The following is a 17,183-nucleotide window of genomic DNA, read 5'->3' on the forward strand; positions in this document are numbered from 1 at the left end:
GTACCAATTTTTAAACAAAGATGCTGGATGCTGCTAATGATTTAAAAAGCATTCATAATCTGATTGCTGAAAGAACCCAGGATTCTGTGGTATCATCAGGTACTATGATTTAAACTATACGTACAGGTACTTGGGATGCTAAAAGAATCTCTAATATTTAGTTGGCAAACCGGCCTAAACTGTTGTCAAGGGATATCCTTCATGTTCATGTTTGGAAGGGACCCTGCAATACAACTATCTAATAGTTTGAAGGATTCCTTGCATGCCGAAAATCTCAATGTTTCTGGAAAATTTGATTAAAAGAAGCCTTTATTTTTCAGTAATTGAGAAATTGGAAGAACTCACTTGCCCTGCAATTGGAACTGGTTTTGGAGGAAAAAATAGTGCCATAAGAGTATAAGAAAATAATTAGTACTAGCTAGAGCAGTGAATCTCATCGTAACTTGCAATTTAGTGTGCTTGGGTGAAAAAATTTGGAAAAGAGGAAGAAGAGAAAATTTTTACTTGCATATATTTGGTCTCTCTCTCTCTTTCTCAAAAAAAAAAAGGAAAAAGAAAAAAAAAAAGAGAGCCAATAAATCATTTCACACAGATTACAAACAATTTAAGGATCTCATGACAAAATTTTAACATCAAAAGTAGGTTTAGCTGCTGGATAAAAACAAGAGATCAACCATAAGTTGATGGATGACCATGACAAGTCATCAATCTACAACAAAGGACTTCCAACGGAATTAACATCATCAATTTGAACTAAACATTCCCTCATTTGATCAAGCTACAACATAATTATTCATAAAAAGGTAAAAAAATAGTGACCAACTAGGAGCGAATTAAGACATGCATCTAAGCACTGAAGAGTTTTATTACATAAGAAGACTCCTAATGATTGCAGCTTGATCGCCGGTGATGTCGGTTGTGGCAAGTAATTCAGCGAGCCTTTCACTCAAGTCATCCACTTCTTGATGCAAGCTCCTAATATAGTTCCATGCGTCTTGTAGCACCTTGGTTGCCGACTCCTGCACCGACGAGAAGCCTTAATTACTAGCTAATCCCATTGCATTACTGGAATTAAGATTAACGAGATGGCCTATAGATCAATAACTACACAACTATAACTATGAGGATAGATGACTCCAACTTACTCTATCAGTGCTGCGAGTGGGAGCCTCAGGGAGTAAAGCTTGCAACTTGGAGACAAGATCGGTGATCTGGTCATCTGTCATCCTTGAAGAGCTGGACTGCCTTGAACGAGACCTCCTACCAGACATCTTCTTCGCTATGGATTGCGTTTTTGTGGACTAGTGTAGGTTGTTTCCAAAAGTTCTGACCAGGGAGGAGAGAGCAACGCTTGGAGTGGATATGGTGCAGGTGATATGGGTGTGGAAGAAGAGACGGATCGAGGATAAAAGATAAATGTACGTAGAAAGGTGGAAGAAAAAGCAATGGAGGAGTACGCAAGCACTAGATGAGGAGGAAGACGAGGTCAGTGGGAGAAAGAAATGGGTTAGTGTTACATTTTATAGCGTCATGGATGGAGTTGGGAGGGGTAGGAAGGGGAGAGAGAGAGAGAGAGAGAGAGAGAGAGAGTCGCGTCTTGGGATACATTTACCGTGCACTCTTGGGGTGGCTCCCAACTAGGCCTAAATGAAGAGGAAAAATGCTGATACATTACGTTTTCAAGAGGGGCTGAGATTCTCATTACTGCCAACATAAAGAGCTTTCATTGTAATTTTATCCATAACTAAAATCGCATCCATCCATGTCCGGTTCTTCTTTTTTTTTTTGTAAAAACGGCAATTTATAAAATTTTACACTAGTCCATCCACGTCATATCCTGCCAAATCAAGAGAAAGTAAAGAACATAAAGAGGAGAGAGCGTCACATCCAGATTCTTCATAGTGCGGCTTTTGCACCATAGAAAGCCGAGCAAACTCAGATTACTTCCATGTTGCTTATCTTGAAAATGGAGAGCTCTCGCTCATCTCTAGAATTAGGAATATATGGAGGTGCAAATGTTAATAGTTGCCAAAGATGTAGGTAAAGAAATTGAATGAGAGCTCTCCTTATCCAAGACGGGCAACATGGCAGCGATCCAAGAATTCAGTGCTCCTGCAAAAGATGCACTAAAAGAGACCAGAGTCCATCCTTAGTTTACTGCTCTTAGTATTTTTTTCCTAAACCTCCCTTTGGGTGGTTATGATAACTAATTTTACCAAAAGTAATTTTCTACAACTTAAGCTATAAACTCTTCCTAGAGTTAACATATGTTGTAGATTTTGAACGGTCAAAACAAATCCAATCTATAAAATAAATTTATTGACTTCACGCAAAATACCAAATTTAAGAAGGTTGTCTTAAGTTTCATCATCAACATTGGAGATTTTGATTCTTTATATAAGACCGATCTCAAATAGGTCTTTATCATCATATTTAATTAGTTTAACAATCATTATTCAATTTTATATGAAAACCTTAAGTTTGGTTTGCATCTTGACTTAGCAAAATCGCAAGCATGATTATTTGCACAAACCACCTCATAGCACTAAGAATTTCCATACAATTTTATCTTGTGCATACAAAATATTTTTGGTCAAAAGAACCACATGCAGGTCGATCACTAACCTATTAGTGGTTGAGATGATAGATCATTCCACAGATAAAGGAAGGTAATCTATCTAGAGGTACATGAACCTGGAAACTTACATTAATCTTTGTGCCTTCGGCTACGCGAGAAGGGGCACCTTTTGTGTGTTAACCGGTCAAATTGCTCACTCACAACCCCGACCCAAGAAATTATTAGAACGATAATGTCTAGTGGACCCGTACAAATCCCAAGGCACATGTATGGTGGATAACAAGATATGTATGGTTTTGATTTGTAGTAGTTTAAATACAAGAGGAGGTTATGTGGCGATTGACTATTGAACTGGTCTACTAGACCTGATCCATCTAATAATTTCTCGTCGCCCTGCATGTGGAAGCTCCTATGATGCTTTAGAGAGAATATTAGGTTAGAGCAATGCTTTGGTAATTCTGAAATATCACTCAAAAGAGCTACTTAACTGGCTTCCAGGATTCACATTGCTCCATTATTTGGCACCATGCACAATAAAAATTCAAAGGGAGCTATGAGAATACACACACCAGCTGAGTGACTTCAGAGTGTTATTTTTTAGTTACTCTAGCATTCTTTATTAGATTCATATGGCCTTGGATGAACAAGAAATAAGATAATTGAAACATGACATAACAATCAATAGCAAGTTGCACTTGCAACTAACAAGCTCTGCATCGGATATCTTTCTTTATTTACATAATAAAACAACATGTAATTTCCACAGTATCAAGACATAGAAATTAACCAAACACGTTTATGATAGGCAACAAGTAATGTAACTCTAATCTTATTTATATATCATAATCAGTGGTACGTACTCTCTTCCTCTCTCTAATATACATCATAATCAGTGGTACGTCGATCCATATCATCATTTCTTACAGTAAGTTTGCTTGTTAATATTTTGCTTCATAACCAACCCCATCTTTACGAGATTTGAACGTGATCAGTGATGGTTGCTTGTTGCTATAATAATATTTTTATAAAATGTAGAGACTTTTTCCGTCAATAATACAAAAACCAACAATCATTTGAAAGAAAGGACTAGAGATTCATTTAGGTCAAACATTGAAAAGAGACCTACTAAATTTGAACTTTAAACCTCCTTCAAGTAAGGTTTGGTGCAGCAGCAGTGAGTCTATTGCCTAGAATACCATGTGCCAAGTTGGCCAATAATAAACTTAGTAGTCTAATATTCTTTTATGCTTATGACTTTATGGTCATGCAAACAACACGCTACGAAAGACGAAAACAAAGTCAGAAACGAAAGAAGAAAGTAGGAAACAAAAGGAATACGTATGGTTCATCACAAATATCACATATTGACGATCAAATATAGTCCGATTAATATACAGACAAAGAACTCAACTGCATCAACATCAAACTTTTGGTTGCGATATTGTATTCTTTCATCTTTTCCATCGGCTAAAGTTAAAGAGTTATTGAGCCAAGGATAGTCCAAGCAACGTACACTTCTTCTCCCAGCCTGCATGGATACAAATAAAATCATATATTTAACTTTTTTCTTTTGTAAACCTTGCATGCTCATATATAAATATTGGGCCAAAAGGAACTCTATGCCCTCGCTTCTCATAGCTTGTTATTGTCCCAACAATCACTCCATTTATATAACTAAACTAAAGATGATGGTTGGATTTTATTTTGCATTGTTCGCTTTCAATACGAAAGATTCTGAATGTCCTAACTGTAATAACACTTTTAAATTTAATAGCAACTTGCTCTCATTTCAAGCTACCTCATCCACCCATGAGATCGAGTACTCCAATCCTCTCAGATCGTAGAACCAACTATTCATCTCACATGCATCCTACTGCACCTCGTTAGGCCATGATTCAAGCATCCCAGCTTTTAGTCAATGCAGTCTTGTCTTATGATTTCGATGTTTTCTGCCTTTCTTTTTGTACCTTAGTCGGTGAGGGGCTTCAAAAGAAGAGCCTCAGAACAGTCTCCAAGCGGACCTTACAAGGTTCGATGTTTTGAATGCCTTAATGTATCATGCTTCTTACAATACAAGGGAGGAATATCCTCGGATGGAGGAAAATGTGGAAGAATACTGGATTTTCTTTTGTACGTATGGATAGGTTAAGAGTTTAGGAAAAGGAGGTTGGATTAATAGGGCTGAGCTTGAGGAATGCATGCATGTGCTGTGACTCCTCTTTCCAAACATTGGGTTGGGTGACTCAAAAAAAAAAAAAGGGGTATAGGATCACAAGGGGGTCCTTCCATATCTAGTTTATTTGTCACAAGATTCATTCGAAAGGCTTACGTCAATTTAGTTGAGCATGCACAGAAATTACATTTCGGCCATGTAACTTTGCTCAGAAATCGAGAGGCAGGAGCACAAAGGTTAGAATTACATGGGTCAAGATATTTTATCTTTCAAGTAGTTTCAGAGTAACATAAAACCTTAAACATAACCAAAAAAATCAAAAATCAAAAATATCAACTTAGATTCATGATATGCTACAATTTCCAAATGTTTTAACACTATCCAACATTAATTGACCTGGTCCTGCAAAACAATGGAATTTAGGAGTTTATTTTGGGTCAAATAAGCAATCATTATGCTGGTTACGTTGGGGTGACAAAGCCCTAAGATCCAACTTTGTCCACTACTTGGAAGTTAGAACTTTGTATCAACTTGCCAAAGTAGTAGCTCGTCTTCAAGCATAAGTCCGTGTGGCGGTGACTATGGGCCAGTCCGGTCCAGTCCTAATTTGAGCTGGGTTTAAACCTTAGGCCCAATTTTGATTTTGCTAAATGGTTGCAAACTCAGTGCCCGATCCAACTCTAAGATGCGACTTTAGAGGCTTTAGACGTTCGAGCATGGATCCATAACCATAGAGTGACAGAGTGGTACCGGTACAAGACCTACTCAGAATCTAACTTTTAGAACCTCACCTGAAAAGAATAGTCGAAAGGTATTATTTGGATTTTTTTATCCGGTATAAGTACTGAAGATCTCGGCGAATAACCGATGTGGGACTAAACCCACACCCGCACTGATTCTCACATACTCTTTTCGTTCAAGTCCTGACATCAAATCCATTCAAATCCGATCACAAGAACTACGATCGGCCTTTGGTCAGCCTCCTTATACCCGTACTGTAGTGTTCTCTAGTCTATATAGGCTATAGATCAAGTTAACTTTTCCAAAACCTCATCCAAAAAACTGCCAAAAAGTATTATTTGGGTTCCTTAATCCTGTATAAGTACCCAAAATGAATAACTAATATGAAACTAAACATACGCTCGCACAGATCTTCACATTATCAAAAGAAAAGGCAGACCACAATTTCTCCCAACATTCAAAGTAGATCATAAGTATAAGCAATCTGTCCTCTTAGTCTGTAGCATGCTGCGTTCTTCTTGATCAATGACAACCTGTTGCAATGTCAACATAGATGCTCTCATACCACCGTAGTATCTGCATTGCTTTCATTAATATAAGATGTCATCTCTGATTATTTCTAATCTTTATAGAGGAGGTAACATTTGTACACCAAACTTGATCCATGAAGAGACGTACATCTTTTATTGGCAAGAATGGTAACCTTGTGTACTGCTCCTAAACAAAGAGTTGCTTATTTACTACATTGTGAGAACAAAACTAAGAAAGACCAGCACAGCACAGATTCTTTAAGCACAGATTCCTTTACTGTATTCCTTCTACGAGAATTTCAACATTTAATTTATGATTTCAATCAGATCGAAATCCAACGTGACAACCAGGCTTGAACAGTATTTTTCCATGATCGTAATATCCGAGGATGAGGTCCTGTTGGTAGATATACAAACCTCTTTCACACAAACTTTCGCCTCAATGTCCAACAAAAATGGAGGAATATCTTTATTACAATTCTGAGCAAGCACGATCAAAAGATGCATTATGTCTGATTTCAGTTAGAAAAATTAACTTCTAGATTGATGTTTTATTTTTTTTGATTTAGAAAAAAATTCAAGCACCAGCGAAGGGTAACTTTTGGAGGGTGGGGTCCAATTAAAGCATGAATTGCATTCAGATGTCCTAATTGAGGGTTTGATTGCTCGAGTCCAATTTCCAAGTACGAAGATTTATAGGAAGGATAGAGCAACTCAAGTTACATTCAAGTAAAACTTTAGCCTCTAAAACTGCTCTCAACTGCTGCAATTTGAGCTGCTGTTACTTCACTGTAAGTCTAGCTGCAGCATCCAACTCCATTTTGAACCTGGGGGTGCATCATTCTACATCATGGCATCTGCTAATTTCCAAAGATACATTGCAATAACTAGAGGCTGAATTTTTTTTCTTCTCCTACCATTAGTGATCGACTGCACAAGCCAAAGAAAACAGTTTAAATTAAGTCCATCCATATATAATGATAACAACATAACCAACATTTCCTCCCTCTCATTGGAGAATAGAGAGGCGCAGCGTACGCTAAAACCCCACACTCATATCTACATCACAGCTCTTCAGTAGAACACCCAAAAGACCGGCGGCCGTCGAGACGGTCTCAAAACTGCAGGTGTAAGGAGGTCCAATTGGAGGGAAGGTGCAGGCTGGTGCCATTCCATCAAACACAATGGTGTTGCAGCTGCAACAGCCGGACGTATGCCCCATCAGCCCGGGCCACCAGCTCGGCATGGCTCCCTTGCTCCACGATATGCCCATCCTGCACCACTGCAATGGAGTCCACCCCTCGAATTGTGGATAGGCGGTGCGCCACCAGGACGGTCGTCCGGCCTCTCATCAACTGCTCCAGAGCCTCCTGCAGAACACATTCCGACTCTGCATCCAATGCGCTCGTTGCCTCGTCCAAAAGCAGCACTGCCGGGTCCTTCAGCACCGCCCTTGCAATCGCAATCCTCTGCTTCTGCCCACCTGATAGCTGCACCCCTCTCTCACCCACCGGCGTCTTGTAACCCTTGGGCAGTGCGCTTACAAACCCATGCACATTGGCAGCCCGTGCCGCCTCAAGCACCTCGTCCTCAGTCGCCCCATCCTTTCCATATGCAATGTTCTCGAAAATGCTTGCAGCAAAGAGCACAGGCTCCTGCTGCACAAGTCCAATTTTGAGTCTCAAGGACTTCAAATTCAACCCCCGGATGTCTTCGCCATCTATCATGACCTTCCCTGCAGTGGGATCATAGAACCGCTCAATGAGGGCAATGACGGTACTCTTCCCACATCCACTGGCCCCAACAAGAGCTTGGCTCAGGCCAGCATGGATTCTTAGGTTGAAGTCTTCGAAGACGGGGATATCGGGCCGAGATGGGTAAGCGAAGTCAACATGCCTTAGCTCGATCTCGCCACGAATGGAGCCAACAGGCTTAGCTTCTGGATCATCAGGGTCAATGCGGGTCAGCCGGTTGAGGATAGAGAAGACGGAGCGAATGGATTCACCACCTCGGATGATCTCTGGTGCAAGGCTGACTGTCTCGGCGACTGAGTTGGCAGTGATGACAAGGATAACAAAGACCTTGATCACCTTGGAGAAGGTGGAAGCACCAGAGTGGACAAGATGAGCACCATACCAGAGGATGAGAGCCTCTGAGGAATAGAGAGAAAGCTGGGACAGGCCAAAAAGAAGGCCAGATGTCTGGCTCCGACGGAGACTGCATTGCTGGGGTACTTCAAGCTCATGATGAAAGAGCGAGAGAATCTTATCCTGTGCGTTGAAGGCTGCCACGGTGCGGATGTTGCTCACACCCTCTCCGGCAATCATGCTCGTCCTGGCATGGGCTTTTGCCATGTCCCCTGCAAATCCCTTCAGCGAGAGTTGCTGAAAACATTCAACAGGAAAAACAGAGAACGTGAGCACTGTCACAGGTTTGCCATTCTGAAATAGTTCAATTAGGAGGAAATATGTGTGATTAGGTGAAAATGCGCCCACCTTGCCAGAAGTTCAGGAAAAACTAAGATAATTGATGATATTTTGAGCGACAATTAATCCTGAATTAAAACCAAACGAATGTATACACAAGTTCATGCAAAAAGCATAGAAGAGGCATTGACAGCAGTAGTAACACTGGCACAACCAACAACAAATAGGTCATTGTTACCACCAGGTGTCTTATGAGGGAGTTGGGAACAATTCATGAACAAGCTATACAATGTGAGAATTACTAAATAATAAATGATTTAAATCTTATTTTGGCATTGGAGTATATCTAATAAAGAATATGACAATATTTTTGGAATTCCACAGTAATAATTGGCAATATAGTTTGAATGCCAAATGCTGAAGTTGCCCGGCTTGGGGATGACTCTTTTGTGAAGATCATTTAGATAAAGTCCACGAGTAACAAAAAGATCATTAATAACTATGAGAACAAATATCAAACGAGATTTTAACGCATGGCAACTCTATACAAGCCAAAATATGTAGATTGTACTTCCAATAATCAATGGACAAACAGGAAATTCCGATTTCTCAGTTCCTATCGCGACCTATTTGATAAAGAGGCCACCATTAAAGAACAGACAAGATATTATAAGATAGTTAAAGATAAAGATTACTTACTACAAATTTTTTAGTCCCTTCGTTCCCGTCTGAAAGACTGGCATCAGACTTGTAGTCATTCCGGGAACCCACAAGACCTTACATACTTTTTTCGTTTCAAGACATGTAGTCTTTCAGGCAAGATTACTGGAACATAGCTCTGTTTCTTCAAGTAAAGAGAAATAAAGGAAGAGCACAAAAGCACCGAGGAATCCAGCACTAATTTTCCAGGCAGGGATAATGAATTAGAATGAATGATGAAAAACTGAGTTAAGCTCGCCAGGGAGGGTATGGAACCCCACCCTTCCCATAAGAATCCAAAGGAGGCAGAAAATATTTGAAAAAAGTGAAGTTCAGAAAGCATCGTGAACAAAAGAATCTCGCCATCTCAGCATGTGATTTCTCTTTTTTGATGCAGCAGGAAAGGCTCAGAGCAGGCCAACTTTGGAGCAGAAAGCAATAGTTCTCCATGCTTTTCTTTTTCTGTAACTTTTTACCACACTCAGACAAAAAATTGAAGAATGGTAGAGCACTGATATTGAGTGGCTCCAAATTTACTCCAACTGCATGAAGACGGTTGTACAAAAGAGCTTCGAGATATAAATAATAGGCAAATAAATGCTGGGAAGCTTTCTCCATTCTCTGTTTTATTTATAATGTTTTTTAGATATGGACGAAAGAGAACAGCAACTTGAAATAATTAAAAAGAGTTAACAGCAGCTGCCAGGAAGAACATGTGCTCTAGTATTCTGTGGCAGTATGACTGTCCAATGTGTTGATGCCTTCTTTATTATTCTCCCCTTAACACCTTTGTTTTCTGCTGTTCCAATAGTAAGGGTTATTGGATTCCGGGAAACGGAATAAATTGCCAGTATCTGAACCACTAGATTGAATGCAATTATATTAAGCAAGTAACCTCAACAAGATGATATATATATGCCTGTTCCCAACCAATTTACAATGCTGCTAACCAGATTAGTATGCTTCTCATTATAGTGAAAATGACATGGAAATTACCTCACCAAAGAAAATGACTTATCTCTCGGGTCTTTATGAAAATTCCAAACCAATAAGTTATGGGCTAGCCAAATAAGCATATTAGGTGTTCCTAATTATTTCGGCCGGAAACTTTCTACTTTCTAGTACGGCAGGGGTCTCAGTAGTCACTAAAAACAGAAAATAGAAAACTACCTGTGCAAAGTTGGCGAGGACAAGAAGAGGGAAGGTGGCAATAATAAGAAGAGCAACCCGCCATTCAACAATGAAGCCAACTATGAAGGATGTAAGGAGAGAAGTCATGTTCTGCAGGATCACCGAGATCCTCTCAGCAATTACAGACTTCACATCAGCTGCATCTGTAGCCAAATGAGCAGCTACAAGGCTGGAATTGTTCTCCTCCTCGTCAAACCAGCCCAATTCATTCCTTAAAATCGCTGCATAAATCATGCAGTACTTCGATCATGTTTTACTTTCATAATCAACTGAAGAGAAGAAAGCAGAATAGATAATACAAACATACCAGCAAGCATCATTCTCCTCACCCTGGTGGTGAGATTTTCCCCCATGATGCTGAAGAAATAATGCTGAACCAGATAGGAAACAACAGCATAAAGCCCTGTGCCAACGTACATGAACACATACTGTCTTGTCTTCCGCTCCATTGCATTTGGGTCCCTATAGTAGAACACTTCAATCATATTGCTCATCACGATTGCAAATGTTGGGCCTATGAACCCAGAGAGGACAGATCCAATGGCACCCAAGATACTGTAAGGCCACTCTGGTGCATTGAGCTTGAGAAGCTTAAAAAAGTAACCACGTGGTACTGGATACTTGCGATCATTATCTGCATTAGGAAGCATCTCTATATGGCCATCTGCTCCTGTGCTGTACTGATAGCTCAAGTTCCTCAAACTTCCAGACCGAAGGCTCAGAGATTTAGTGGAAAGCGAATGGCTCAGGCGTGAAGATTGGGAACTGTGAGTGGATGGGGCACCAATGTCCCTGTTTCTTGCCATCTCCTGGAACCGTATAAGAGAGGCATAGGCTCCTGAGGTGCCCTTTGCAAGAAGCTCTTCATGGGTCCCAGTCTCAACAATTTGACCTTGCTGTATTACAGCTATCATATCAACGTTTCTGATGGTAGAGAGCCGGTGTGCAACAACTACAGTTGTTCTCCCAACCATGAGGCGGTCCAGGGCTTCTTGAACAATGCTCTCAGAACCCGCGTCCAGGGCACTGGTGGCTTCATCAAGGAGGAGGATCTTCGGGTTCTTTAGCATGGCACGAGCAATAGCAATCCGTTGTTTCTGGCCACCAGATAGCTGGACTCCTCGTTCTCCTGCCTGGATTTGATATAAATTTGTATGTAAGAAGGGAAAGAGAATGACTTGTTTCTCTTCAAAGACAGATATCGCTAGAAATTTAACAATTAGCCATCTAAAATCTCAAGGAAATAAGTGCAAATTATTAGACTGCTAAAGAGAACTCTGTTTGAAAATGATTTCAACATATAGTTTTAGTTCCAACTCACTGTTGCATTCTCCCCTATAGAAAATAAATCTCCTAATGGCTTCTGCCAGGAGATTACCCATAAATCTTACAAAAATTAAACGCGCAAACACCTTTTATCAAAGCAGAACATCGCCTTTTCTTTGCAGCTGCTGTCAAGGTTCCCTGTGGTCTATTTGTCAGATGGAAGCGCACTTTGCAGCAATGGCAAGTGAATATAACACAAAATATTGACAGGGGTCATCTTGCAATCTGAGCTTGGGTTCAAGACCAATTTAAATTATTACAAAAATATATAATAGGACTAGCTTCCATGCACAGAGAGAATTATTTAAGAAGCAAAACCCATATGAAGCACATGATCAGGATCTGCCTAATATGCTTCACGCAAAGAGCAAATCAGTGAAGTGCAAAATAGATGAACTCCAGTTTCAGAAGGTGGTTTTGGATATATTAGTATGGCAAAGAAAAATACTCATGTTGGCAAACAACTCTAGGCATAGGATTCTTACTTACAGTTATTATACTAAGCAGCTAACCTTGATGAAGAGCACAAACTTACCTGGGTGTTGTAACCATTCGGAAGTAGAGAAATGAAATTATGAGCGTTAGCAGCCGATGCAGCAGCTTCGACTTCAGCTATTGTGGCACCAGGCTTTCCATATAGTATGTTCTCAAGTATGGTTGTTGCAAAAAGTGCTGGCTCCTGGCTCACCAATCCAATTTGCTCTCTCAGCCATTTCAGTTGTAACGTCTTTATATCCACATTATCTAGCAGAATCTGCCCTGCCACAGCAACGGCAAAGGAAAGAGTTACTCGAATGCAGGTTAATATAAATGACTGAATCCATATAGCTGCCTTACTAGCTTAAAGCCTGAGTTACCCTGGTTAGGATCATAAAACCTTTCAATCAGAACCACAACGGTACTCTTGCCAGACCCACTACCTCCAACAACCGCAGTGGTCTTCCCTGCAGGAAAGGAAAGGGAGAAATCTCGGAAGATAATGACATCAGGTCTTGATGGGTAGCTAAAAGTAACATCTTTGAACTCTAAGTTTCCATGGACCTCAGGCAAACATTTTCCATCAGAGAGATCTTGAATAATGGAGGGTTTTTGCTGGATGATCTCCATCAGCTTGTATCCAGCAGCCTTCCCTTTGCTAAAGGCTCCGAGATTTGAGAATGCTTGGCCTAGACTCCTGCATAGATGCACACATAAAACTATGAACAAAATGAATGATATGCATTAGCTTTGTACGATGACAAAATTCATACCAAGAAATCTCTGTCAGTGGTACTTGCTGGTAATGCTCAATAAATGCACCAGGCAAATGATAAATCATATCACTAATAAGTAACCAACCACTGACAGTGAAATCCTGCTTATTGCAGTTGTATGCTAAATTTCTGCCTCTTTTGCGCACACCATAGACTACTAGTTAAAGTAGGTACGTGTTTTAGATAATCCTTAAGTTGGGATCTGCAGGATATCTCTAGCTTATAATTAAAAATTTTCGAAATAAAATCTTGCCAACTGAAGACCACTAAATTAGCAGTAAGTCTTGAACATAGAAAGAACTACAATTCTCTTCGATCAACGTCAAATCATTATCAATTGACATTATAATTAAGGAAATAAGTTCCAAATTGAAGGTAATCACAAAACCGACAATTAAAGTGCAACTCACATCCCACCAACAATGGCAGAAAATATGGCAGTAAAAGCTTTTCCACCATCAGTTTGTCCATTTCTGATGAAGACACCAGCATACCAGAACACCAAGGCCCATGACATGCATGCAATACCATATGTACACCCAATCCCCAAACCTTTTGCCATCCCTGCTTTGTACCCAAGCTTCAGTGTGTTCTGAATTGCTTCTGAGTAGGAATCGAGGGCTTTGCTCTCTCCAACAAATGAATATACAGTTCGCACTTGTGCAATTGCCTAAGCAAAGTTGTCAGAAGTAGAAGGATTCATCAAACATCTATGTGAGAAAATCCAGAATTCAGATGCCAACTAAAAAACACTAGTAACTTACCCAAGGAAGGCACACCTGATGACAACAATATGCATGACAATCACAAAAAATATGAATGCAGCATCTAATCATACAGACCACAAAATGATGATCAGATGATAACCATCCAAAAGTAGGTGCTACGCGGTTAGCTAATTACAACTTCTAGACTAGTACCATCTCTGGCTGCATAAATTGTAATGCAACATGCAATGATTCCCAAGGCCTGACAAAAGGATTTACCGAGGCGAGTCATGTACATCAAGCAAACAAACGTGTATAGCTTGATATACAATTTACTCATCATTATTGTATGTTGTTCCTCAACTAAACTATACCATTGAAAGAGTAAATAGTTATTGGTCCTTACATACTCCTCCCGTTTATGCCCTGACGAGGACGTCAGGCTAAAAATCCAAATTTATTTACATCTAATTACAAGCACCATGATCAGCTTGTGGTCAGTCTCAATGAGCCTTTGCTGCAGTGTTCAGTAGTCCACATAAGCCATGAACCAGGTCCGCTCTAATATCATTTGTAATAATTCAGAATTTCATCCAAAATGGCTAGTCGGAAGATATTTTTTAGATTCCTTACAGTAGTATTCAAAAGCCATCATGGACAAGTTACATATTTATCTCACTGATAGCTAACAACTAAAAAGAACTGCCCATTCATCTAAAAGAAAGCTACCAACCGGACGACCGACACTACATGCCATGCCATGCGCAGCAACTACATGCTAATAAGCGGACAAACGCAAACCCACCCTTAGACCCCAGGGTGATCCACCATCCGACACAGACCAGCCAAAAGAAAAAAAAGCTTGAAACTAAAATCGTTATTAACGACAATTAAAGCATCAATGGACGTGGGGTTGGAGATAGGCAGGGCACATCGTTCTCTCTTTGGACTTAATTAAACAAGATATGAATAGTTCAAAATCCAACTACAGTACCAATAAGAGAAGCAACAAAGAAACCATCGCCATCAAGTGGTAGCGCCATCAAGAAAAGGCCTTACAAAAACTGACACACACATGTCCGCATCCCCGGGACCTCCATGGCTTATAAGCCCCATAAAATATTTCCCAATTTTAAAGCATAGTAAAACTTAGATAGCTTTTGTATATATGTCACCCGCCCAGTGATGGTTGGTAGGTTACCTGCTCTGCGACGATGCCGGCATTGGCGTAGGATTCCCGGCTCTTGGAGGTGAGGCCCGTGAGAGTATAGGCGTAGAGGCCGCCGGCGAAGGCGATGCCGGGAATCACCGCCACGCTGAGGAGAGCTAATCTCCAGGCGGAGATGAAGCCGACTACGAGGCCAGCCAAAAAAGTGGAGAGGTAGTGGATGAAGTTACCGAACTGCGCATCATCACCGCCAGAAGGCGCACTTTAGCTGATAAGTATGAGAGTGTGCAAACGTGAGCCTGGGGAGGTGAGTGGAATCGCGATGGTGAGGCTACCTTCTCGCTGATGGCGTCCTGGACCGAGAGGGTGTCCGTGGAGACGCTGAATACGATGTCCCCCGTCCGGGCGTCGGTGTCGAAGAATCCGACGTCTTGTTTTAGAACTGCTTCCAGGTACCGCCGGCGAAGCGCACCAGCCTGCCGCTCTCCCGTGTACATCCAGCACGCGATTTCTGCTCAATGCAGAAACAAGAACACGGTAAGCTCACTGGAGAACGACCGTATCTCACGTCGATGCCCAAAGCCTAACGGCGACAGACGGTTGATAGCAGGCTTGTGGGCGGTGACGGTTAGTCAAGTCTACCGGCGGTGAAGGCTCCAGAGAACAAAAGGCCGAATAAATCGGATTAATTCGGGGATAACAGTGCGCGACGTTTTGGTTCCCGACCCACGCGGTAAGGTGACGGCGAACGCAGGGGACGGGACAGACACGAGCGGATGCTATCATCCAGATGCATGCATACAAATATCTATGCGGACGCGGAGAAACTTTACCCCGAAAAGAAATTTCTAAGCGGTAAAGCCGGAGTACGACGTTAAAAAGAGTAGATGACGGCCGGAGAAAGGGAAGACAGAGACCAAGAAGAACAAGGGCATCCTTTTCCTCGTCTTACCCCACCGGCGGTGTCCCGATCGGAATCAAAAATAATAATTAACAATAATAATTTAAAATAATTGAGGAGGGAAACAAGAAGAGTAGGAAGAAAAAGACTTACCGGCATACGAGGATAAGCACACGATGACACCGAGATAGACGAAGTAGAGAGCATACTGACAATAAAAAATAATACAAGGAATTAGATTTAAAAAGATAAACAAAATAGAGAAAATATGGGGAGATCTTAAGAGAGGAGAGTTAGAGGCGGTGACCGGACCTTGGAGACCTCGTTGGTCATCTTGCCGAGGTCCTCCTGGTTCTTGCCGAACCCGTTGACGAGATCGCCGAACAGTAGGAAGAAAACCGGCATCGCCGACCCGTGCACCACCGCGCCAAGACTCCCCGCCGCCATGAGAGCCAGGTCGCAGCGGTCGGCGAACACGAACAGCTCGTAGAACGCCAGGCTCTTCTCCTGCCTCCTCTTCTCCCCCTCCCCCGCCCTGGCCATACCCTCCACCATTACCCCCTCCTCCCCCCAACCGCCTATCTCCCTGAAAGCCCGGATTGCATCACCGCCGCCTGAGGTTTCCGCCATTACATCTCGATACCAAGCTCTCTTTCTAAGCTCTCACTTTCTCTCTCTCTCTCTCTCTCTTCAAAGTGAGAGTGTCGGCTTTTAGGTTGGAGAAGTCGGCAACGAGTCTTTGCTTTGAAGAAGAAAGTCGGGAGAGAGAGGGATACAGAAAGAGAGAGCGGGGGTAGTGAGATATAGGGGCTTGAGGGATCCCGTCACTTGCGGTGAGCTTCTCCGATCTAGCTGGAGTTATTAGCTGCCGGCATGACGAAGTAAATGAGGGATTGCGGGGGGTGGTGAGGGTTATAGGTCGTGACGAAAGTGACGGGAAGGAGGAAGTGCAGTGAAGAAGGGAAACCGGGGCTCGCGGAATCTGGCTGGGCTCGGAAATGGAAATGACCTCAATGGTGAAGGGCAGAAAAGGTTTTCCGGTGGTGTTTCTTAAGCAGAAATGCGGCTCGGGAACTCAGGAAAGTTACCCACTTCTGCACCCTTCAAACTAGAGCAGCTGTTTATCCCAACAAGTTTTTGGTTGGAATTTATGGGGAAAAAATTACGGCTTATACGTGTTGCCACCGAATCCGGACCGGAGTAGAAGTGCAGCGCGGATGAACCTAAGGTCGGCTAAAGATAAGCCAAGCAGGCTAGTCAAGGCATCATGCATTCATTTCTTTCACTGGATGACCTGCAAGAAGTCCACTTGTTGGAGAGTTTTCCGCGGGGACCTCCGATGCCTAAGTCGAAATAACGAGGCAATAGTGTCGAAGAAAGAAATCTCAGCAAAGGGTAGTCTTTGTGAGTGATAGTGAATGCTTATTATGCATGTACCTAAAGTTTTCCATATTTTTCTCTTTATATAGAAGAGCCAGTTTTATCGTTAT

The 17,183-nt window shown here is 41.7% G+C and overlaps 2 protein-coding genes across 3 annotated transcripts; both read right to left on the reverse strand.

Annotated features, from left to right (window-relative positions):
* Window positions 1–613: 613 nt before the first annotated feature.
* On the reverse strand, window positions 614–1,513 carry LOC103717751 (transcription factor ILI6-like). Its single transcript, XM_008806245.5, has 2 exons — window positions 1,146–1,513; window positions 614–1,019 (listed from the first exon to the last, which is right to left on the reverse strand). The coding sequence occupies exons 1-2, from the start codon at window positions 1,269–1,271 to the stop codon at window positions 867–869; spliced, it is 279 nt and encodes a 92-aa protein (XP_008804467.3). The 5' UTR covers window positions 1,272–1,513; the 3' UTR covers window positions 614–866.
* A 5,398-nt stretch (window positions 1,514–6,911) lies between these two features.
* Window positions 6,912–16,619, reverse strand: LOC103717750 (ABC transporter B family member 19-like). 2 transcript variants are annotated; one of them, XM_008806243.5, is made up of 10 exons: window positions 16,006–16,619; window positions 15,847–15,901; window positions 15,128–15,303; window positions 14,826–15,026; window positions 13,328–13,587; window positions 12,522–12,838; window positions 12,200–12,423; window positions 10,646–11,471; window positions 10,318–10,559; window positions 6,912–8,406 (listed from the first exon to the last, which is right to left on the reverse strand). In XM_008806243.5, the coding sequence occupies exons 1-10, from the start codon at window positions 16,321–16,323 to the stop codon at window positions 7,198–7,200; spliced, it is 3,828 nt and encodes a 1,275-aa protein (XP_008804465.3). In that variant the 5' UTR covers window positions 16,324–16,619; the 3' UTR covers window positions 6,912–7,197. The 2 variants fall into 2 exon arrangements, with proteins under 2 accessions (XP_008804465.3, XP_089783671.1); XM_089927545.1 differs by lacking the exons at window positions 14,826–15,026; window positions 15,128–15,303; window positions 15,847–15,901; window positions 16,006–16,619 and adding an exon at window positions 13,682–13,942 and having other exon boundaries at window positions 6,975–8,406.
* Window positions 16,620–17,183: the final 564 nt, after the last annotated feature.

The sequence above is a fragment of the Phoenix dactylifera genome, chromosome 15, assembly GCF_051530095.1.
Source record: "Phoenix dactylifera cultivar Ajwa chromosome 15, Ajwa_hap1_PhDact_Kaust_v1.1, whole genome shotgun sequence".
Lineage (NCBI taxonomy): Eukaryota > Viridiplantae > Streptophyta > Magnoliopsida > Arecales > Arecaceae > Phoenix > Phoenix dactylifera.